At 36.3% G+C, this 23,880-nt stretch overlaps 1 protein-coding gene across 3 annotated transcripts in view; it reads right to left on the bottom strand.

Annotated features, from left to right (window-relative positions):
* The window catches only part of CPED1 (cadherin like and PC-esterase domain containing 1), a 295,057-nt gene extending 272,416 nt beyond the window's left edge, over positions 1 to 22,641 (bottom strand). For all 3 annotated transcript variants that reach the window (XR_013158483.1, XM_077117962.1, XM_077118342.1), the window contains exon 1: positions 21,475 to 22,641. Coding sequence is in view for 2 of the 3 variants with exons in the window: in XM_077117962.1 (XP_076974077.1) it covers positions 21,475 to 21,723 (249 nt within the window). In the remaining variant the exon portion in view is untranslated. The remainder of the gene's footprint in view (positions 1 to 21,474) is intronic.
* Between the last annotated feature and the right edge of the window lie 1,239 nt (positions 22,642 to 23,880).

Here is a 23,880-nt window from a genome sequence, read left to right as displayed (position 1 = left end):
TGCTTATTATATGGCCAAATTTCACTTTCAGAAATAACAAATTGGCAGAAACTGACAACATCTTGTTATAGTACAATACTATTTTGAGCGGTAAGAAGAAGATAACTGAAATTTGATATCACATTTTCAAGTCCCTTAACTCTGTAATTCCTCCTTTATGGGATGGATTGCATGCAGAAGAGTATTTGGCTTTCTTCCGTGACTGGCTGAAAAGGAAGCTCTCCTTCCTACAGGTCTGGTTTACTCTTTAAGGGTCCAGCAGAAGTTTTCACAGGTTGGACCTAGAGCAGAATTCTCTTTCTAACATGACAGATTGCTTTGGTCTTCTTAGGGAAGCAGGAAGTGAGGACATCTGTTAAAAATGGGGGAGGGATTGGTGGAGAGGTTGTTTGAGGAGACAAGAATTTAAGGATCCAATTGAAAGCACAAATGAATTCAAGGACTGCTGACTGCCCCTGAGGAGCCTTAAATTGGACAGACTGCGTGGATTTCTACTAAATCCCATCTGTTCATTCAACATGCTATGTGCCAAGCATTGTGTAAACATCATCTCTGCCCTGACCCAACTGTCAGGAATTTACTAGAAACATTTATTTTAATATTAGATTTCACAAGGAGTGGTTACAGTATTATAAATGCTTAGTTGCTCTGTTTAGGGTTTTGCTAGGAATTTTGCTAAGATAATATGCACATCTTTAGATGATGAGGCACACTCCTATTTATATTAGAGAAAAAGGGTTTCCTTTAAAATGCCACCATTTTATATTAATAACAACAAATGATTCTAGCTTCTTAAGATTTATATTTCTGACAGAATGAATTTCCAAAAATACAGTTTATTGCCTTGCAGCAAACAACTTTTCTTAAAGAAGAATAAATATTATTTTAAGCAGTTTCATTTTGTATCCCCTTTTTTCCCCTACCATCATCTATACATTTCCAAAAAAAATCAACTTTGCTCCAAATCAATCTGCTTTTAAAATAACTTACATAATATTAAAATCCTTGGATAAATAGGTTTTGCTGGTGCGATAGGAAATTTCAGATTTCTTATTAATGGTTTCACCGTTTACTCAGGAAAAAATAGTTCTCCAAGATAACAATGAAGTGGAAAGCAGGGACAAATCGATTCTAAATCACTTCTGTCTTCTGGGTGTGTCCAGACAGGAAGGTTTACTGCTCATATGAAAGTTGATTTTTTTGGTTAACACTTTGCTAAGGTCAGGTAGTTCTTGCACTGTAACAGAAAAGTTAATTTCCTGTTCCATTTTTCCTGAAGCATTTGGGCACTTTGGCTAAATTAGAGTTAGATTTTTCCACTAGGGAAGAACTAGGCTTACATCTGGAGCTATTGAAATGCTATTATACTTCCTATTGCTTGTTAAAGTAACAGTGAAACATCAAGAGGAAAACTCAATTGTGACAGCATAATTTTGGACTTCTAGCGCATTTTGAAACATAACTGTATAACTTGAAATTTGTAGAGCACACTATACTACAACATTTTAATGAAAAGTGTATTTCCAATAATCATATTTAAGTTGCAGATATGCATTCTTTCCCCTCAAGAGGCACCAAATGCAATCAGAATATTTCTGTGAAAACGCTTACTTATACTAAGTATTGTGATAATGATTATTACCATCTTTTATATAATCGCAAATTATTTGAAAGCCTTCTCAGATGCAATGTCTACTTGATCTCCATTTCATCTCTGCAAGAGGCATTTCTATTTCTATTCCACAAACTGGGGAAATCAAATACAGAGAAGTCACTTGCCCATGGTCACTCAACTTTTGAGCACTGGAACTGAGACTCCTGACTGGTGCTTTAAAAAAAAAAAAAATATATATATATATATATATACTTATTAAGAAATATTCATACACATACAATCCATCCATACTATACAATCGATGGCTCGTCATATCATTACATATATGTGTATTCATCACTATCATCCTTTTTTAGAACATTTGCATAACTCCAGAAAAAGAAATAAAAAGACAAAATAAAAAGCTCATACATCCCATAACCTTACCCTGTCATTGACCACTAGTATTTCAATTTACCCAGTTTTATTTACCCCTTATCCCCTCCTATTATTTATTTATTTTTATCCTTATTTTTTACTTACCTGTTCATACCCTGAATTAAAGGTATGAACCTTTAGACCATCAGACACAAGGTTTTCACAATCACACAGTCACATTGTAAAAGCTGTATAATTATACAATCTTCTTCAAGAATGAAGGCTATGGGAACCCAGTTCAACATTTTCAGGTACTCCCCTCCAGTCATTCCAATACACTATAAACTAAAGAGGGATATCTATGTAATGCACAAGAGTAACCTCCAGGATAACCTGTTTGAAATTTCTCAACCACTAAAGCTTTATTTTGTCTCATTTCTCTCTTCACCCTTTTGGTCAAGAAGGCTTTGTCAACCCATGATGCCATGTCTTGGCTCATCCTGGGAGTCCTGTCCCATATTGCCAGGAAGATTGACACTCCTGGGAATCATGTCCCACATAAGGGGGAGGCAGTGAGTTCAACTGCTTAGAGAGAGGCGTCACATTTGAGCAAGAAAAGAGGTTCTCTGGGGGTGACCCTTTGCATAATTATAAGCAGGTTTGGCTTCTCCTTTGCAGGAATAAGTTTCATAGGGGCAAGCCCAAAGATCAAGGGCTCAGCCTATTGAGTTGGTTGTCCCCACTGCTTGTGAGAATATCAGAAATTCCTCAGATGGGGAAGTTTAGTATTTCCTTCTTTCTCCCCAGTCCTTCCAGAAGGCTTTGCAAATACTATTTTATTCTCTGCCTAAACTACACTGGGACATACTGGGGCATCACACTGACTTATACAAACCAACAAGATCTCACTCACTGTTCAAGATTCCATGTAATTTTGGTGTTTGAATAAACTGACCATACAATTTAAATAGATATTATGCTACATAAAATTTTAATTTTGCACCAAAATACACAGCTCTTCCTTTGATCTCACACAAAAGTTAAAGTTTTAAAATAAGGACCATATCATCCTTTACCCTGTAATTCTGATTTACCTTAGTCCTATCAAGATCATCTTCATTCATATGTCTAGTTAAAGTATGATCACTTTTTTTTTTTTTACTTTTTATATAGTTTCTGTGTGGGGCAATGCTGACTGTCATAGCTTCAGGGCTCTAACTGAGAGTTTTAGGTGTCACATAAATACCCAAAGCTTCAGGGAACAACCAGGTTATACACAAATAGCTCAGTATCTCAGAATTCAGAAATAACAGTTACAACTCCTGCATATATGCTTGAATATATGTGACTGCTACAAGAGCTTACAATCCAGGATGCTTTACAATAGACCCCAACCTGATAACCCATGCACTCCACTTCAATTTTCCAAGTTTATTTATTATAGTTAGTCCATATGAGTGAGACATGACAATTTTGTCTTTTCGTTTTCGACATTTCATTCAACATACTGTCCTTAAGTTTCATTCACCTAGTTGCACGTCTCACAATCCATTCCTTCTTGCAGTGGCTCAGTAGTCCACTGTATGTATACACCATAGTTTCCCCTTCCATTCCACAGGTTGTACTGTTAGGCCACCTCCATCCATTGTGGATGAGGAACACTGTCATCATAAACACCAATGTGCAAATGTCCATTCACATCCACCTCTCAGTTCCTCCAGGTATATACCTAGGAATGGGGTTACAAGATCATATGGCAACCCCACCCTTAGCCTCCTGTGGAGCCATCCCACTGCCCTCTGGAGGGGTGCTCTCAGTTTCCCTACCAACAGTGAATAGGTACAACTCCTCCACATTTTCTCTATCACTTGTTTCTCTTTGTTCAATTTTGAACAGTTTCATTCTTACATTATACAATCCAACCTAAGTGAATAGTCATGCCTTTGCCACCATAATCATATGAAGACATTTCCTTTTCTTCAGCAAAGATTCCATACCCCTCCCATATATCCCCCACATGTGACATTTAATTTTGCCATAATGCCTTTGTTACATTCAGTGGAAGCATATTACAATGTTACTGTTGACTATAGACCCCATCTTGCATTGATTGTATTTTTTTCCTGAATACCATCCCATTTTCAACACCTTGCAATGCTGACATTCATTTCTTCTGTCTCATGCAAAAATGTTTTTATATTTTTACATTTAATCACCATCATTGTACACTCTAGGCATTCCTAAGTTATACCATCTCAGTGTTTATCTTTTATCATTCCTTCTGGTGTCATATGTGCCCCCAGACCTTCTCCCTCAACCATAGTCACATTCAGCTTCACTCAGTGTACTTACATTATTGTGCTATCATTAGATAGTAGTGTACTATCCATTTCTGAATTTTTACAATCAGTCTTGTGTCACATACTATATTCCTTCAGCACCAAATGCCTAATCTCTGCCCTCTTTCTATCTCCTGGTAACCTGTGTTAACTTTAACGTGCAAAGCTCACTCATTAATGTTAATTCATAATTATGACACCATAGATCTTAACACACAGTTGTGGTTAAGAACATGTCTTTTCTGGGGGACATGATTCAATTTCCAAGTCATAGAAAAAAATTAAAGTATTAAATTTGTGAATCATACGCAACCGAGAACATGTGTTGCTTTCCACTTTTTGCAGGTGAATACACTTTCTTGAGTGGGAGAGGAAGTTTGTGCATGAGCCTGCAAAGCCAGTGCAATATGCTTATCCTCAAATGTGCTGAGGCATGTTGGCCTAGGACAAGCAACCTTAAGTATCTGCTTGAACAAAATAAATTGAAGAAAGTGCATAGGCTGGGAATCAAAATGATGTACATTCTTGAAACAAATATAACTCATTAAAATTGCTTGTTTGTGGTCAGGGCTTATACCCAGCTTCTTAGCACCAGGAAGGACACAGCATTTATTAAACACTGACTTTGGCCAGTCACCAAGCTCAGTGATTTCAAACACTAACTAAATAAAATGATTTATTTAGTCTTTACAAGTAGAGCTTAGTTAGTTTCTCTGTACAAGGGAGGGGTCTGAGGTCTAGAAATGTTAGGTAAGATTTGCCTATGGTTCTCTGTCAAGTGTATGATGGAGCTGGAATTTGAACCAACGTATACCAAAGCCCATGTTTGTTCCACAATCGACTACAAGCTAATTATGCTTTATTAGACTTCTTAGTCAATACGCAAAGGTTTAGGTTTAGTATGTTTGTAGGAGAGATTTGGGTCTATTCTTATCAGTAATATGCAAAGTTGTAGAGCTTCCTCTTTACCAAGGTGCGCTGATTGGGCGGCACTAAAAGCAAACTGGTGGGGATTTCTTTTGAGAGATCCAGCTAAGATTACAGATACCAAAGGTAGTTATATTTCAGGAAATGTGATTGGGCCCCTTCTGCACATCGAACCCATGTGGTTTTCTCAGTAATTATTTTGACTCACCCATTATTTTAGATTAGTACCCCTCGCCTCCATTAGTGAATTTAATTGAGTGTTGAATAAAAATTTCTGTTAAGATACTTATATATAGCAAAAACTCAATTCCTCTTTTATCAGAAGTCTTTTGTAACCCCATACATGTCAAGGTGCTCAGTTTTCCATTTTGAACAGTCTCCAAAAAGTACAAAAGTTAGCATAATACTATTTACCTTGTAAAATTCCAGCTTTGGTATAGTTTCTGTTAGAGAGCATAAATACTAATTTTAGAACATGAGCTCATCTTTTTAGCGAGAATGGCGCCTTAGAAAAAAATATCCAAAGGAAGACAGAAGAAAATGAAACCAAAACATTCCTTTTACTCCAAAAGGCCAAAGACTCAAACTTGATAACAAGAAGCACTTTTTAAAATGTCAGTGTATCTAGTGATTTCCATTTTAAAAAGTTTATCTTATATGAGTTTCCAATTCCATTAGACAAGAAACAGAATTGCTTAGAGGGAGAAAGAAACAGAAGCTATAGTCTTACCTTGAAAAAATAAGAGAGAATAACACCTATAAACTTTTCAATTCCTTGATACATGGAATATTTAACATAACTTGCTTAAATATGAGCTTCATCAAGACCTCATTAACTGAGCAAGTTTGAATCTGTTTAAAATTCTTCTGGTAGGAGCAAGTTTTTGCCTATATGCATATTTCAGTATAAAAATTAAACAGAGTCTTAATCAACTATCTTAGAGAAATCCACAGGCATTAAATAATCATAAGGCAGCCCAACAAATTCCATGAAAATTGCATGCCTATTAGTGTCCTGAAAACATCTATTGAGAGTCTCTTGTACATAGAACCTGCATTTAGATTCCATTATACAGATTTTTTTGGGGGGTGGTGGTGCATGGTCCAGGAATTGAACCCAGGTCTTCTGAATGGAAGGCGAATATTATACCATTGAACGACCCTCCATCAGATTGATTTCAAAATTTATCCCTTCAAATCTGATTGAAATATAAAACCATTGTTATGGTTTCCCAGGCTGCTCACAGCAGATACAATGAAATAGTTTTGCTTAAACCATGGGAATTTACTGGCTTACAAGCTTTCAGTTTTGAGGCTGTGAAAATGTTCAAATCAAGACATCATCAAGGAAATGATCTTTGGCTTCTTCTGCCACATGGCAAGCAAAGCACTTGGCAGCATCTGCTGGTCTCTCCCTTCTCTTCTGGATTTCGTAGATTTCATCTTCTTGCTTCTGTGGCTTCCTCTCTCTCTCTCTCTCTCTCTCTCTTTCTCTCTCTGTATTCAGCTTCAAATCACCACAACCAAGAAAAGCTAAAATTTTAGTAGAATCAGTCTACTAAAAAAATAGAAATTGCTTCCTAGAAAGAGAAGTCAGATGGTAGCGACAAAGAGGACCTTTGAAGCAGAGACACTCATAAGCACAGAGCTGGAGACAGCAGTGGATGAGTGAGTGGACAGCGATTTCTAGGAAGGAGTCTACTGTGCAGGCCAGCAGATGCTAGAGAGGCACTGGGGGGTTGTAGGATGGCCTTGCTCTCCTGGCCTTCAGAGAGGTACTGCTGATAATGATCTTATGTCAGGAAATTCTATGCACATTATTTTCAGAATATTGTCTTGAATTCATTAGTCACAAGATTTCCAAACTTTTTCATTCACAACCCCTTTAGTATCTGCTCTAGTGTGCTAGCTGCCGGATTGCAACATACCAGAAACGAAATGGCTTTTAAAATGGGGAATTTAATAAGTTGCTAGTTTACAGTCTAAGGCTGAGAAAATGTCCCAATTAAAACAAGTCATAGAAATGTCAATCAAAGGCATACAGGGAAAGATACCTTGGTTCAAGAAGGCCAATGAAGTTCAGGGTTTCTCTCTCAAGTGAAGAAGGCACATGGTGAACACAGGCACAGAGCTTCACTCTCAGCCGGAAGGGCACATGGGGAACACAGTGTCATCTGCTAACTTTCTCTCCTGGCTTCCTGTTTCATGAAGCTCCCTGGGAGGCGTTTTCTTGCATCTCTAAAGGCCTCTGGCTAGTGGACTCTCTGCTTCATAGTGCTGTGGCATTCTGTGCTCTCTCCGAATCTCTCACTTTCTCCAAAATGTTTTCCCTTTTATAGGATTCCAGTAAACTAATTAAGACCCACATGAGTGGGTGGAGACATGTCTCTACCTTATCCAGATTAGCAGCCACTCTCGATGGAGTTGTATCTCCAGGGAGACGATCTAATTACAGTTTGAAACATACTGTACTGAATAGGGATTAGAAGAAATGACTGCCTTTACAAAATGGGATTAGGATTAAAACATGGTTTTTCTAGGGGACATATATCATTTCAAACCAGCACAGTATCTCAATAACATTTCATAGCACTCCAGGCCAAAATAAATACTTACCCATTTTTTTTATTAAATAGTTAGGTGCAAACAACTTTATCAAAATAATTCATGCATGTATGACAAATGCCACTGTTACCCTTGAAAATTTATAATATTCCATGGCACCTGTGAGTTCACTGTTGCACTTTGGGGTGGTTTAGCACATAGTTCAGGAACCACAGCATTAGCCATTTCCTTTCCAGAAAACCAAAGTTTGTGTTCCATAAGAAGAGATTCTACCTTTGATCAATTTCCCTTTCTCTGTCTAAGATATAATGTATGATGACCTCAAGGGAAAGAAAACATTGCTTTCATGATTAGCACTTAGTTCTTCAGAAGAAGTATGAATGTAGAATCCTCAGCACTGTGATTTTAGGCTAGAATTTGGAACTAAAATATATAATTACCTATCTTTCACTGAGATATTTTCTATGCCTTTGTGGCATGAACAGTTAAATCTCTACCTCTTCAAAGTCCACATAGAATTAGTGTGTCCTAACATACTCTGAGGAATTATGGGCCTCTTCATAATGAAAGTTACATTTGATTAAAATTCAATTAAGACTGTGGTAGGCAGAATTCTATGACCCCCAAGGTTCCTGCCCCAAGGTGTACCTACCCTGAGTAATCCCCTCCACTTGAGTGTAGGTAGGAGCTGTGAATGTGATGGGACAGCCATCCCTGTGATTAGGTAGCATTATATGAGACTCCTTTGCAGCACTGGCTCTGAAGAAGGAAGCTGCCGTCCTGTGCAAAGCCTATGCCAACAGGAGCTAAGGGTAGTCTTCAGGAACCGGGAGCAATCCCCAGCCGAGAGCCTGAGAGACCTATGGGCATAGGGCAGACCTGTGACTACAAAGGACGAATTCTACCAATAACCTGAATGAATTTGGGCAAGGGTTCTGAACTCCAGATGAGAATGCAACCAGGCCAACACGTTGATTTCAGTCCTGGGAGACCCTGAGAAGGGAACTAACTATGTGAGGACAGGCCTTCTGAATCCTCAGAAACTGTGACATTAAAATAAATGGGTGGTAGAATGCTCACCTTCCTAGTGGGAGACCCAGGTTTGATTCCCGGACCATGCACACACCAAAAATGAACAAACAAACAAACAAATACACAAATAAATAAGTGTTGTTTTAAGCCACTAAATTTGAAATTAATTAAAATTAGGAAATTAATATAAGAACCAAAAAACACGGTCTCTGAACTTTATATAGATATATAAGTAGAAAAGAAATTATGTGATATTATGTAACTGGGTACCTTGAGATAGTAAATGTACATATTTTATTTGTAATATATATATATATAAATATAAACTTATATCGTAGCAATTTTTCTTAGACTGAATTTACAGCTCTGTCATTAAGGGGAAGGAAGCCTATGATATGTACAGATTATGACACACCCTAAACGTGGGTAAATCAAACTTTTTGGCCCTGAAGAAGGTTCTTTTCATGGTAGAAACTCCCACTCAATTGTTACTGAGAAAATTCCAGAATTTAACAAAAACCCAGGTCTGAAGTCAGTTCATGACTGTTTCTTATTGCAAATATAATTCCTGCCTGAAACAAACCACACAGAAGCATTATAAAATCATAATAACAAATACCTATAGAGCCAGGCACTGTGCTCCATCAGTCAATTTAATTCATTTAATCTTCACAAGAACCCTATGAAGTAGTTACTTATTATTATCCCTATTTTATAGATGTGGAAACCGAGGCTCAGAAGGGGTAAATAACTTGTCCAGGGTCTCAAAGCTCATAAACAGAAGAGGTAGATTTGAAACTATAATATTTTCACTAGACCTACTAACTACTGTAAATTATAACTATAATGGATGCCCAGTGGGTCTGGAAACTTAAAGCTTGAGGAAAATAAAAGAAAAATACTCATGCCAAAGCTGATTCCTGTTTCTCTTTCACTCTAGGAAACAAATTTTAAAATGGCTATAAGGATACTTTGCTGACAACTAAGGTTCCTTCCTGAGCAAAGTTCTACAATTATGATTAAATAACTTGCTCTGAAATGAAAATATTTTACTCTATAGAATTAATTATACAAACACAATTAAATCAATTGGCTTCAAAAAAACCATCTATTCAACTCACACCCTCTGAGCACTTACAAGATTCCAGGTCATGTGCTATGTATTAAACAAAGACATGCTTTTGTCCGAAAGAACTAACCATTTATTATAGGAGACAAACGTTCACGCAAATAATTAATGTTCAGTGTAAAACATTCGTAGCATGATTAAGGCATCAGTAATAATGTAGAGAACCACTCATTCAATCTTTTTCCAAAGCCCTGTGAAGGGTTTAGAGAATTTGGAGTAGCGTAACTGAGAAATTAAGGTTTAAGGGATGTTTTTGATTACGGAATCATTATATGGATATTCCTTTTCGCTTCTTGGTGTATTGGAGTCGAGAGAGGGAAATATTTGAAATCTCTAAATTGTAATGCTTTGATTATATAGCCTTTATCTTGTGGTATAATGATTGCAAAAATCTTGTGACTAACCTTCACTTGTACCCATGTATTCAGTTTTCAATTTTAGACTCTTATAATCACTAAAGACAGCCCCTAATGTTTATTAATGAAGAGCTTTGGGTCAGCCCAGAACTAATCCATCTGAAATCCAAAGTTATCTTAATAACATAGACCGGATCTAACTAAAATGGGCCTGCCTGACATGTGCAGTAACTTGGACTTTAACCTACAAGCTACCTGTACCTCATGATAATACTAAAACTCATGTCCATCATCATATTAAGGCTGCCATTTTCCTACATACATTCTGTGACTCAGCATATAATTTGGGAAAAGCAAAAACCTTTTCCAGTTGTTCTAGTCATAGCTTTTAGTAAAATAGGTCTAATAACTGGAAATAGTTAAAGAAGGGCATAGAAACTCTCAAAATTCCATGGCCTCACCTAAACCTTTCAACAATCCAGGCTTCATTCTTTCTGTGCAACCTATCCCTGCCCCAAGGCCTAACCACCTAAAGCATTTATGGGAGAGGGCCAGACACAGAAAGATGGGGGAGGTGGAGTTTAGAATTCTTTTTTTACTGGGCATGGTAATCAGAAACAGTAAGCATAGAAAATGTAACAGAATAGGCCATTTTTGCTAAAATTCTTTTTTTCATAATCCCTTTGCAATGGTGACTATACTAATTAGATCGTTATTAAAATCTGAATAGCATTGGGATAAGAGTAACTGAATAAAATCTAACTACCACATTTCAGTAAGTAAAATGAAAGGTTTTTGAGAAATATGGAAAAGTTTTCCTGGATTAAGACTTGAGGCCAATTAAACAATTGCATTATATTCTGCAGAACTTGATAGTCAATTGCTTTTAAAATTCTAATTTTAAGATATTATGGAAATAAACATGTTTTCAAACTTCAATAAAAGGAATTTTATGATCAAATCTTGAATTAAACAAATGCAATTTTATTCTGCTTAGGTAAGTTCTCCCTAAATTTATACAAGTTTACTGATAAAATAAGCTAGTACATTCTCAAAATTCCTCTTTAAAATAGCCTAATGTGTTAGTTTGCAAGCTGCCAGAATGCAATATACCAGAATTGGAATGGCTTTTAAGAAGGTGAATTTAATAAGCTACAAGTTTACAAGTCTAAGGAACTGAAAGTGTCCAAATTAAGGCACCAATAAGAGGTTACTTTCGCTCAGAAAAGGCCAATGGTCAGTAATACCTCTTTCAATTGGGAAGTCACGTGGCTGGCATTTGTTTGTCCCTTGCTCCTGAGCTCTGTTGTTTTCAGCCTCTGCTCCTGTGGAGTTCCTCATTTTGCTTCTCTGGGACTGGCTTTCATTTCTTAGCTTCCGTTGGCTCTCTTCAGGCTCTGGCTTGCTTAACATCTCATGGTGATGTCTGCTGGACTCTAAGTATCTCCAAACATCTGTGTCTGTGTTCTCTGAAGCCACTGTTCTCCAAGTGTCTACATTTGCTCTCTCTGAGGGCTTGAGACTTCTGTTATTTCTGCTTCTCTCCAAAATGTTTCCTCTTTTAAAGGATTCCAGTAAACTAATCAAGACCTACCTGGAATGAGTGGAGTCACATCTCCATTTAATCAAAGGATAACACCTACAATTAAGTGTGTCGCATCCCCATGGAGAAAATCTAATCAAAAGGTTACAACCTACATTTTTGAATCAGGATTAAAAAAATGCTGCCTTCACAAGATTGGATTAGGATTAAACCATGGCTTTTCATAATACTTTCAAACTGGCACACATAACAAGACAGGTTAGGTTACACGAATTTAGCAATATAACTTGTAAGGATGTCATTTACAAAACAAAATAAAATAAGAATATGTTGACACTTCAAATATATCCTATTTAAGAAATCAGTTAGGTTTAGGAAGAAATAGAAATGGATCTTTTTATAACCTTGATTACTTTGATTTTGAAGAGTCTACTTTTAGCTTCTTGGCCATTTGTTACCTCAGTAAATGGAAAAATGAATGGATCTTTTTATAACCTTGATTACCTGGATTTCGAAAAGTTTACTTTTAGCTTCTTGGCCATTTGTTACCTCAGTAAATGGAAAATTTTGAATTTGTAGTGGCTTTGTTAAAGTCAATCAGTACATTTTAGTTAGTAAATGCTATCATAAATAGAGAAAACTTAATTCTTAGCTTCAAAGAGTTTATATTCTAGTTAGAATATACATGTACTAGGGCATAGTAAATGACAGTAATATTAAAGGAATAAAAATGTTAGAAAAATTTATAAAGCAGATAAAGAATGACCTAAGGAGACCTCACAGAAGAGGTCTTCTAAGACTTTTCAATAAGAAAGCATCAAATAAATAAATAAAGCTGTTAACTAGCTTTTTTAGAAGCCATAACTTAATTTTGTAAACCAACATAAATCTGTTACAATTTAGCTCTTGGGGATAATGTTATGAAAAATTTGAGTTCTTTTCCCAGATATAAATCCCTTAAATATTGAAAAGCTGATTATATTTTAAACTTAGGCCTTTTCGGACCTCTGAAGGTAACACTGAATTAGACTGAGAGATTTTAGGCATATTGTAAAGCAATCATTTGTGTGTTTTAAGTATAAAGTATAGGGATGTGGGGCTATGCTTCAAACCTAACCATAAATTTTTCATTCTTCCATTTTTTTTGTAGTATCTGTGTTTCTCCTTTTCTTCATGAATACTATTATTGGAAGGAAGTATTCATGCTCAAAAAGCTTTGCAAATTTATTATAAAATTTATTTTTGATTATTTGCAGTATGGATAATTAAAATTATAAGTCGAATGGATATTGAAAGTGGTAGAAAGTTGAGGAAGTATAATTTCTTTGTTACAGTCATTGTTGACTGCAAGTCCTGAATGGAGACAAAAAGTAGTAGAAAATTGAAAGAAGTGAATTTTGTTTGTTGGAATCATTATTGACTATAAACCCTGAATGAATATAGAAAGTTGTAAAAAATAAATGAATTTATAAAAGTGAATTCTGTCTGCCATAGTCAGTGCTGACCAAAATTTAACAAGTCTGTTTATCATATGTTTCAAAAACAGAAAGTTTTTGTGTCAAACCAATTTTTACCCAAAACTAAAGTTTAGTTTTCACCCTGTTAAAATAATATGGATTGTTAGTCTGCTCTAAATGTAAAGTTTTCAATAAGTTCTTCTTAACCATCTATGTACTCTGTCTAGAAAACAAAGATTTTTACATCAAAATAATTTTCTTGTTAATATTTATGTTGGCTCTATCATCCTTTATTTCAGAAGGCAAGTTTTCTGTTAAGGGAAAACTCATACAAATGATTTGTTCTTTCACCTTATAAAAGTGTGGTAAAATAGTTTAACATATTGCATAGGAAGCGTTCAGAAGTCTTAAGGTGGTTAAAAGTTATGTTGGTTAAATTTGTATAGGTAAAACATTATTCATATATGTGGAGATTGTGCAAAGTTCCTAAAACTTTCACAGTGGCCTCACTGTTCATGCTATATCCTGATACTAATCTGTATGATGTTAAGCAACGGTCTGATGTGGTTAGTCTGGTTTGAATTATTCTTAAGAAAAGCTACAGATCATAGAAATATTCAGACTTATTTGTCAGTTGCACTGCTTTGCTCTAATACTTCTAAAAGTATATGTGGTCAGCTATAGGTCAGAGCTCCATCTATACCAAGAAAAGACTTTAAAAGAGAGGCAGGACAAATATATAAGTTATATTTTTGATTAACATAATTTTGGTAAATGTGTAAAGGTGAAACAGAACAAAGCTGCTGTGGTTTGTTAATATAAGGCAGCTATCTAATGTTTTTATCTCTGAAAATATCTTCATTTAAAAATGCTTATAGGGTGCATGAGTGGTTCAGTGGTAGAATGCTTGCCTTTTATTGCCTTTTATGCGGGAGACCCAGGTTCAATTCCTGGACCATGCGCTCCCCCCCAAAAAAGGCTTATAAAAATTAGAGTTTTTTAAAAAAAGAGCTTAGATTGTAATCTTTAACTGTTATCTTTACATTCTGAAATGCTTTGCTTTTTGTATAACCTGGTAGCTTTTTGTACAACTTTAAGTATCTGTGTGACACCTGAGACTCAGATTCAGTTCTCCAGTTCTGAAAGTCAGCATAACTCCATACAACAACAGTTACAAAAAATAAAAACTGAAAAAGATCAAACTCCAATTAAAGATGTGACTGAAACTGATCTGGTTAAAACTAAGGTAAATCAATATACAAGAAAACAATAATATTGTCTGTATTTTAAAGCTTTAACTTTTGTATGAGACAAAAAGAAAAATGTTCATTGTTTTCCAAAACTTACATTTTCTGTCTCACATCATCTAATTTAATCTATCTCATCAGTTTATTTAAACAACTGAATCCATCTTTGTTTGATACAGAACTTAAAGTATAAAATCTTTATATTCTGTACAAGTTACTGTTATACCATGATGCATTTCAGAGTATTTTGGGCAGAATATGAAAAAGTATTTGCATAGTCCCTTTAGTAAATAGAACTATTAAACTTCCCCACTTGGGGAATACCTGAAATTTTCTTAAGCAGGAAGGACTCCTGGGATGTAGTGGTAGTTTATTGGTAGAAACCTTGCCTGCTATGTGGGAGACCTGGGTTCAATTCCGGACTGTGCACTTCCTCCACCCCATCAAAAATTCAACAAATGGTGTTCCAATAATGGGCTACTCACATGGAAAAGGAACGAAGTGTGACCCTCACCATACAGCATACAAAAAGAGAGGGGGAGCTCCCAATTTAATAAACCAAGGCTTCAATCTCGGGGCTTGCCATTATGAAAGTTGTTTCTATAATAGCAAAATAGCAAATTCTCTAAGGCAAACTCTGATCTTCTCCCCTATGTGGGACATGATTTTCAGAGGTGTAAGCCTGGCCCTGGCATTGTGGGACATAACTGGCCTTGGCATTGTGAGGCCTAAGTTCCAAGGATAAGTCTGGACATGGCATTGTATATTCGTTGATCAAAAGGTGGAAAAGAAATAGAGTTTCAATGGCTAAGAGATTTCAGATCGAGTTGAGAGATCATTCTGGAGGTTATGCTTATGCAAGTTGCAACCAGACACTACAAACTGCCACAATATGGCAAATCCCAACAAGCAGAATTCCTGGAAACCCTGAAAGATACCTTGGGCTCTATAAAAATTGTACCTATTAAGTTTGTTTTTCAGAGACTTAAAATCTCCAGATTGTTCCAATGTTAGACAAGCTTTGAAACTCAGATACAGCAGACTCTTCAAGGGCAACCACCAGTTTCATCACCGCTTTCCAACCTTGAAGTAGTTAGAAGAGTCATCAGCCAGCTATCCCTCAAGATTGAGAAATAATTATCAAATGAGAGGGGGGAATGATAGCCTAGGAATTAGGACTCAAAGGATGATTTGATTACTAAATCATTATATAGATATTCCTTTTTGCTTTCTGGTATATTGGAGTAGATAGAGGGAAATACCTGAAATTGCTACATTGTAACCCAACTACCTTGATCTCTATAGTGATTACATAGCCTTTATCTTATGTCCTTGTGTTTGTAAAACCTTGTGACTAACCTTCACTTGTACCCATGTATTCAGCTTTCAACTTCAGAGTTGTGTAATCACTAAAGACAGCCCATAATATTTATTAATGTAGGGCCTTGGGTCAGCCTAGAACTAACCCACCCCAAATCTAAAATTATCTTGATAACAAAGACTAGGTCTAATGGAAATGGGCCCACATGAGGTGTGCAATAGCTTGGACTTTAACCTACAAGTCACCTATACCTTATTATAACACTAAAAATCATGCCATCGTCATATTAAAGTTGCCTTTTTCGTTCTGTGACTAAACATGTAATCAATTTGCATATGCTCAATCATTAGATCACCTTTAATTACATCATCTGGGGCCACTGGGCTCATTATCCTAAAGCCTGCCCATCTTTTAATTTTATAAAATATCTGAATTACTGCAGTTTGGAGAGACAGACTTTGGGCTGATAGGCCACCTGCTCTCCTGCTACATACCTAGTAATAAACTTTTTGTCTCTTTGAAATGCTGGTGTCTCAGAAGTTGGCCATTTGACAACATCAGGCAGAAGAATCCACTGCCTTTGTCCGGTAACAGTAGGAGTTGTAGAAGTCCCCCAGGTCAACAGGCTTGGGGAACATTGTAGATAAGGGTGACAGCATATGCACAGACATGGAGACATGGAAGTGTGGTGAGTTAAGGAGGTGTAAGTAACTGTTTCAGTACAAGGTGAAGCCAGGAGAGCAATAGAAGATGAGGGTTTAAAATAGATAAGAAATATATCACATCCGCATTTTAATCTATAGGTGAAAGGAGTTTTATAGTTGTGGATACTATTCACAGAGCAAGACCCAACGTAAAATTACAGATTATGGGTTATCTACACAAAGATTAAAATTAACAATATGCAAACTTGATATAATCACCAAGGAAAAGTATAAAACAAGACAATTAAAGATCAATGAACTAAGCTTAAGAATGCCTACCTTTATTATCAGAGAGAGGAAAAGAACTCTGAAAGAGGATGAAGAGTTTTTCTGAGAGATCAGAAAATAACCCTGTTGTGTCATGAAATTCAAAAAGGGTGTTTCAAGAAAGAGTTGTTACCCAATAGTATAAAATGCTTCAGAGAAGAAGAAAGTGGACTGAAAATAAATCATTGAATTTAGTAACTAGGAGGTGGTTCAGAGAGAATTTTCAGTAGAAAAGACCAAATGCAAAGGATAAGCAATAAGCAATGAATAAGGAAGATCAGTAAGTGCATGCAAAGAGAACCAGCTACACGTTCTCTGAAGGGAAGGAGAGAGGAGAATGTAGGGTAAGGTGGATTCTGCACACTAAAGAAAGCTTAATGTTGTTTTATCAATTCTGAGCATGTTTATGGGCAAAAGGAATGGTTCAATGGAAAGGTCTGGATGGACAATAATATAAGTAATAGAGAGAAACCCTGGAACCAGTTCTAGTAAAGGCTGAAAGGAGTGTGGATACTGCTTTCACTGCCTCTGCTACCACACACCTGGGGGCTACTATGCACAGGACTGATTGAAAAGAAGGGACCACCTTGTCTTAGCACTTGCAGGATTGCACCAAGGCCCTGGATTCCCTGAGGGACCAGCTAACACCACCTGCAAGTAGCAGTGGACAAACTCCAATCAACAAAGACAAGAGAAGGAGAAAACCAAGATGCAAATTGCTTGCCATCCTGCCCTCTTCCCCATATTTCTATTCTGAGTTGCAATGGTTTAATACATTCTTTCTTGATTTATCTCCCAATAATTCACCCACTTGTGTTTTCTCTCCCTCCTTATTTTTCTTATTTCTTTTTATTTCTCATTCTTGCATCCCTGGCATTGCACGCCTCAGGCTCTGTTTCTAGAAAATCTGGGCTAAATAAGTAATGTTTAAATAATTTTTCAAACATTAAATATATTATTCACTATTAGAAGCACAAACAAAAATAATTAAAATGGTTTTAATGAAAGTGTTTACTTATTTCCATTGAGCTGTAGTTGGAAATTGGGGATAGAAGAAGCCATATTGAATAGACACTGAAAAAGAAGGGAGAATCACCAAGAGGTAGAAAAAGAAAAGTCAAACAACAGTCAAAGAAATAGTAGCTGCCATTGTGGAACATCAATAGTAGATAATCAGAAACACATGGCTATGGTGAGAATATGTTTATTCCCCAAGTAGCGAAGTTTCCATTAACGAGGACACACTAAGGAGATTTTCTTCCATTGTGTCTGCTTATAATTTAATGTGCTTCCTGTGTTATGAAAATTAAAGTGTTAAGATTCCAAGAGAATAAATCTACTGAGTGACCTAATTCAGTGAAGACAACACAACTATGTTTATATATTGAAATGAAGTCATTTTAAGACATGCTAGTTTATCAGCCAAAATTCAAACAACTGATGTTGGAAGAAAACCCAGAATAAATGACAAAAGTGCATCTGCTTAGCAAGATCTCTTGGAAAGTTCATATGGAAAAAAGAATTAAAATTTTGCCAGAAAGAGTCAAGTTCTTCCTCACTATAGAAAGTTGGTATATTCTGTATCGTAATCTCAATCTGTACTGGAAATAGCTTTAGATATTGAATCAGATCCCAATTGTAAAGGTATACTGGGCACATTCATCTACCTTCAAATATTTGCTACTTTAGAGCCCTCCATTATGAGGCTGATAAAGTACAAAATTTTTTCTCTTAGAAATAACAGCAACCCCAGACACTGCAAGATAGTCATTGTTTACTCACAAATGTATGGAAACTATAATTGGGAAAAAAACTCTTTGAGTATACTTTGGATTCTGAATGGGTTTATCCCTGTAGACACTAAGTCATTCACTAAAACACTTATTCTAATGTCCTCGATTGGAGTCTTTAAGATTTTTTTTTCCTTTTTTGAATTAACGACTCAAGATCCAATTTACACATCATGGAGGGTGAAGTAGAATTTGTCCTTTAAGCATTTTTAGTGGTTTTTAGCATGTTTTTAGATCTCAATATCTAAAGGGAATCATGATCTTTTGCTCCAGAAAACTGTACATACTAATATGCACAACATTTTGCATAAAATATCTGGATTTTATAGATATTTTATAAACCCAAATACATTCTGGAATCCAAAACCAGCTGTTTTAAGTAATTTTTTTAAAAACACTTAAAGCAAAGATGAATTGATTCAATTAAGGAAAAGTGTCAGGAACATGAAAATTTTGGTTTGCTAATAAAAGTAATAACAACCCCCCAAATTTATAGATAGGGACTAGGCTACATCTATAAAATGCCTGAAAGCTATATTCTAGCTCTTCAGGAAAATCTATATAGTGCCTCATCAGTTATTTTTTAAATGAACTTAGTATTTTGAGAATGATCTATCTATATGCATCTTAAAAACATTTCTTTCATCATTTTAGCTATCTGAAAGAATATTTAATCATTTAAAACTGGATTGTTATTTTTTCGGGAATCTATGTTACAAATAGAATTAATTCATATTTAGTTTTAACTAATTTCTGCATATTTTCTTTCTAGCTACCTTCCTATCTCAAATAAAAAACTGGATTTAAACCAATGGCTGACACAAATTAAGTTAAAAATGGAGACCCACGGCAAGTGTTTGGAAATTCAGTTTCAATCTCCACTTGACTTCTGAACTATGCTTATGAATTTACAATTCTGCTTATGGCTAAAATATCTAAGACTGTGAACAATTTGAAAAAAAACATGCGTTTGGCATTTCTTGTGAAGAAAATTCTAGAGTGAATGTTTTAAGCAAGCAGCCAATAAGTTTCAGATGGTTTATAAGTAGCAAAAGACCCAAAGCTGCAATGGAATTTTCTGTGACAGCCTACAAATAACAGTTAACATATGCCTAGTGTTACAGGCAAAAGTAGAAGTCACGTAAAATCAAGTAAGGGAGTAAGAAAAGCTGAAGGTTCATGAATAAAAGTCTTTTGCCCAAATATTTTAGGCATTTAAAGAGAATGATCATCTCAACTATTTTTAAAGGAATTATATTTATCAATATTAGAAACAAGAAATGACTTTAAAAGTCACAGTTTACACCCATCAAAAAATTTGATGTACTCCCCAAAAATGAAAAAATGCAAATAAGAACTAAAACTGGTATAAATGCATAGTCATACACATTCTCCAATTTCTTTATTGCATCTACAATTTGATCCACACTTGTAGAAGTTTCATCCAGAAGTGTTTCTGTTAAAGCATCTGCTATGCCCTGTCATAAAATATTTCTTGGTCAAGATGTTCCTTGACATAAATTATCGATAATAAAAGAAGTCACTTAAAAGTTTTCAAATACTCTTTGTCTTCATTTGATATCATATTATATTTCAATGAATTCTTAATAGCTGTGGTTTCACAAATTATTAATGATTTTAATTCACTTTTATTTAGAGCAACTTTTCCTACAGTAGGAACCAAGAACAATGATTTCTATTCTCTTGATGAACCATGCCATAACACTAGCCATGGGTTAGTTATCCATAGGTCTTAATATCTTTGAGGATAGCAAAGATCCTCATCTTATCTGTAAAATGATTGCAACAATATCTCCCTTACCTATCTCACGGAGTTATGAGGCTGAAATAAAATAAAGAGAAAAGTCATTTAAAAACAAGATGGCAGCAGTGGTGGACGGTTTGTACTGATAGTGGTGGTAATGCACAGTAGCCGTAAAACTGAAAAGAAAATATGACTCCAAACAATAACCACCATTATACATAAGAGCTACTGAAATGTACTGTAGATGTAGGATACTACTTACAAGATTCCCAAATTATCTTGCTATATTACCTGCTGTAGCACAAAACTCTGTGGCTTTGTCACCATGATTTTGTTTTGTTTTGTTTTGTTTTTCCTATTTTTTTTTTTAAACTGAACTGTTTTAAAAGTCATTTCACTGACAGGTGTGAATATGTGGTATGTTAAAATAGAAATTCTGTATAATGTGATTTTTTCAACATTTGATAAAAGTAGTAAAGTTAACTAGAATAGTATAAATACAGAATAATCTATATCTCCCTAATTCTATAAATAATAAAATGCAGTGTGCCAATTGTTTTAAAGAAATCTACTATATGTCAATCTTTACAAATGTGTTCATCAATTAAAAATGGACGAAACCAATTGTAAAAATGGAATTTTAGAGTGTAGACACTGATATTGAATGCCTTGGGGAAAGAAACACTCAATGCTTATGAAGTTTATCAATCTCTGATTTCTGTTTCTGAATTGCAAAACTTAGGTTCCTAATATTTTAGAAATAATTCCTATCACTCCTATTTCCTCCAAATTTATATTTCATTCAGCTAAAATAAAGTGAAGTTCTAAGATAGATACCATAATGGCTCAGGCTTTCTGGAAGTACATATAAGAAGTTGAGACCAATGTCACATGTGTTTCAGACTGGACACCATCATCGGGTCACTCTCCAAGCTGTTTATACTCTGGATCCCGTTCAGATCTCATGAAGGTTAAATTTAGCTTTATAGGAAAGGACAGAGAGAGGCAGACTGCTGGCTTTGCAGAAATGGTCTAGGTTAAGCTTATGAGAGATTCTTACCTTTCTGACTTCCTGTGTATTACCGGAGAGAAGGAAGCACTGTTTGTCCTCAGAGAATCCCTTCTTGCATCTGCTTGCCTGGGTTTCAATGGGTGTGTTTGCAGCGGCCCCTGTGACAGGGGCCGGGAGCTTTCTAGTCCCTCTGAGGGTCAGGGTCTGGTAGAAGAGACAGATTGCCACCACCAAGCCCACCAAGAAGGGCCGGGGGCAAAACCGCCGCCGACAAAGCCACATTGCCCGACAAACCATGGCCAGTTCAGCTTCACTTGGCCCTTGTCCACGTTGCTGGAAAAGTCATAGCAGCTATTTTCTGTCAGTCTGAAAAATACAAATCTGTCTTCTTTTTTCCACAACTTAAATCAAGTTTGCTCCATCCCCGCTTATGAACTTTCCGAAGGTTCATGCCAAAGAATGATAGGTCCCAAATCTGAGGAGGTTAATAAGAGCACGTCCATGTATGACAGTGAAGAGTGACTGACCCGGACAAAAAAAAAAAAAAAAAATCAAAATAATAGTAGTTGTAACTAATAACTTGAGCGGACCTCAGTCTGACAAACTTTTGCTTCTCATAACCGCTTATTTTCACAACCTCCTTAAACTCACAGTAAAAGAATCCGGCTCTGCCTCAGCTTTACAGCAAAAGAGAAAACACCACCAAACAAAGTAAATCTGGAATCTGAAAGCAGCGTGGAAGAACGCAGTATGTTAAAAACCCAAAGTGCCTGTTACACCACTGGATGCTGGCCAGGTTGCCTTAGCAGTTCATTTTTCCTTCAGCTTTAAAGCAGCCCTGCTTTTCAGCCTTTTATGTTACTTGACTGCTTCCCTTCATTCAGTTTTAAAATGCCACTTTCCTGTAAGCATTCACGGCTTTTAACATAAAAGGAGAATAATCGGTTTGAATGGGCATTCGCGTTTTGCTTGTATTTGTTTCCTTCGGTTTTCAAGTTCCAAGTTCTGTGTACTTACTCAGTTTTCATCCTTTTAGCCAGTAAAAAGTTTCCATGAGCCCCTAAAGGATTGCTGATCAAAACCACTCGGAAGGAAACACCCAGTCGTATGACTCCAATTCATCTCACATACACGAAGACACACACGCAGACACCCAGACACACGCGCGCGCGCGCTTCCTGCACCCTCGGCCGGGTGCTGGGGCACCTCGGGCAACGCCAAAACCCTGGCCGGCTGAGCGGGGCGGAGCTAAGGCCGGGGACTGCTCAGGCCGGCCCGGGCAGCTGGAGATGCTGTCGGCTTTGGATCAGCAACAGTGGGTTTCCACGTATTGCGAACAGCATTTATCTTGTCCTCTGAAATGGGGCCGACTGTCCAAGCGCTGAAGATTTTCAAATATATTTTTGATATTTGATCCCCTAAGTGACTTTTTTTTTTTTCCTAATACAGCACTGGGAAAACAAATAGCCTTTGGTCAGTGGATGTCAAAGGTTGAAAGTGAGACTAAAAGTATACTGTGAGTCAATTGAGAAGTTTTTCACTCAAGGGAATTGCGGTTACTCTTACAGGGATGAGAGGGTCACTAGTACTGTCTGGCCTTAATCCTGTGGTAAGCATCAGAATAAACAACTCAAAGTGTCTCTCTGATTTAGTACCCATTTCATGTCATATTCATTATTATTATTACTTCTTTCTTTGTATTCATAAAATGAGACAATTGCAGCAGGTGTTGGGTAATTTCTGCTCAGCAGAAAGGGGTATACAGGGGGGTCTGTCGAGAATTCAACTCTAATTCTATCCAGACCACCATAAGGAAACTTCTAGTTGGGCAATTCTACAAACAATCTAAGCTGCGCATGTTGCTTCCTCTCCCATCCCCTACTTTTCCAACTGGCTTAGGCTCTGAGCAGGGATTCGCCAAATGTGATGAACCTAGGTAGTTTTCTAACCTGCTTCTAACCAAAATCAGTCTTGTGGACTTAGAAGTTCTCTCTCGAGGCCACGTGTCTAGAGTGAACCCACCTCTTAGGCATGTTGCTGTCAGTCATATATATTTTGTGAGATGGGGTGCCCCCTAGGGGTGTCCGGCTATTATAAGACTCAGAGAAATGGGTATTTATATCATATAGTTCCTTGCTTTTAAGACAGAGTTTCTGTTTGGATGATGGCGAACTGTTGGTAGTGGGTGGATGGTGGTAGCACAACACTTCTCAAGGTAATTAATGCCAATGAATTATATATTTGAATGTAGTTGAAAGGGGAAAAATTTAGGGTGAATATGCTACTAGAATAAAATGAAAGAAAAATAATCTATTTTAAGCTAAAGCTACATAGAACACCTTTCTGTAAGAAAGTTAGGTTTATCCCAAGTCCCTGAATAAATTCCCCAAAGTGCTTAAATGTATTTGATTTATGGATTCAGACACCTCAAACCAATGGCAAATGAAGGAATAC

This window comes from Tamandua tetradactyla, chromosome 1 (genome assembly GCF_023851605.1).
Source record: "Tamandua tetradactyla isolate mTamTet1 chromosome 1, mTamTet1.pri, whole genome shotgun sequence".
In the NCBI taxonomy this organism is placed as follows: Eukaryota; Metazoa; Chordata; class Mammalia; order Pilosa; family Myrmecophagidae; genus Tamandua; species Tamandua tetradactyla.
This window is presented reverse-complemented; position numbering and strand designations above follow the sequence as displayed.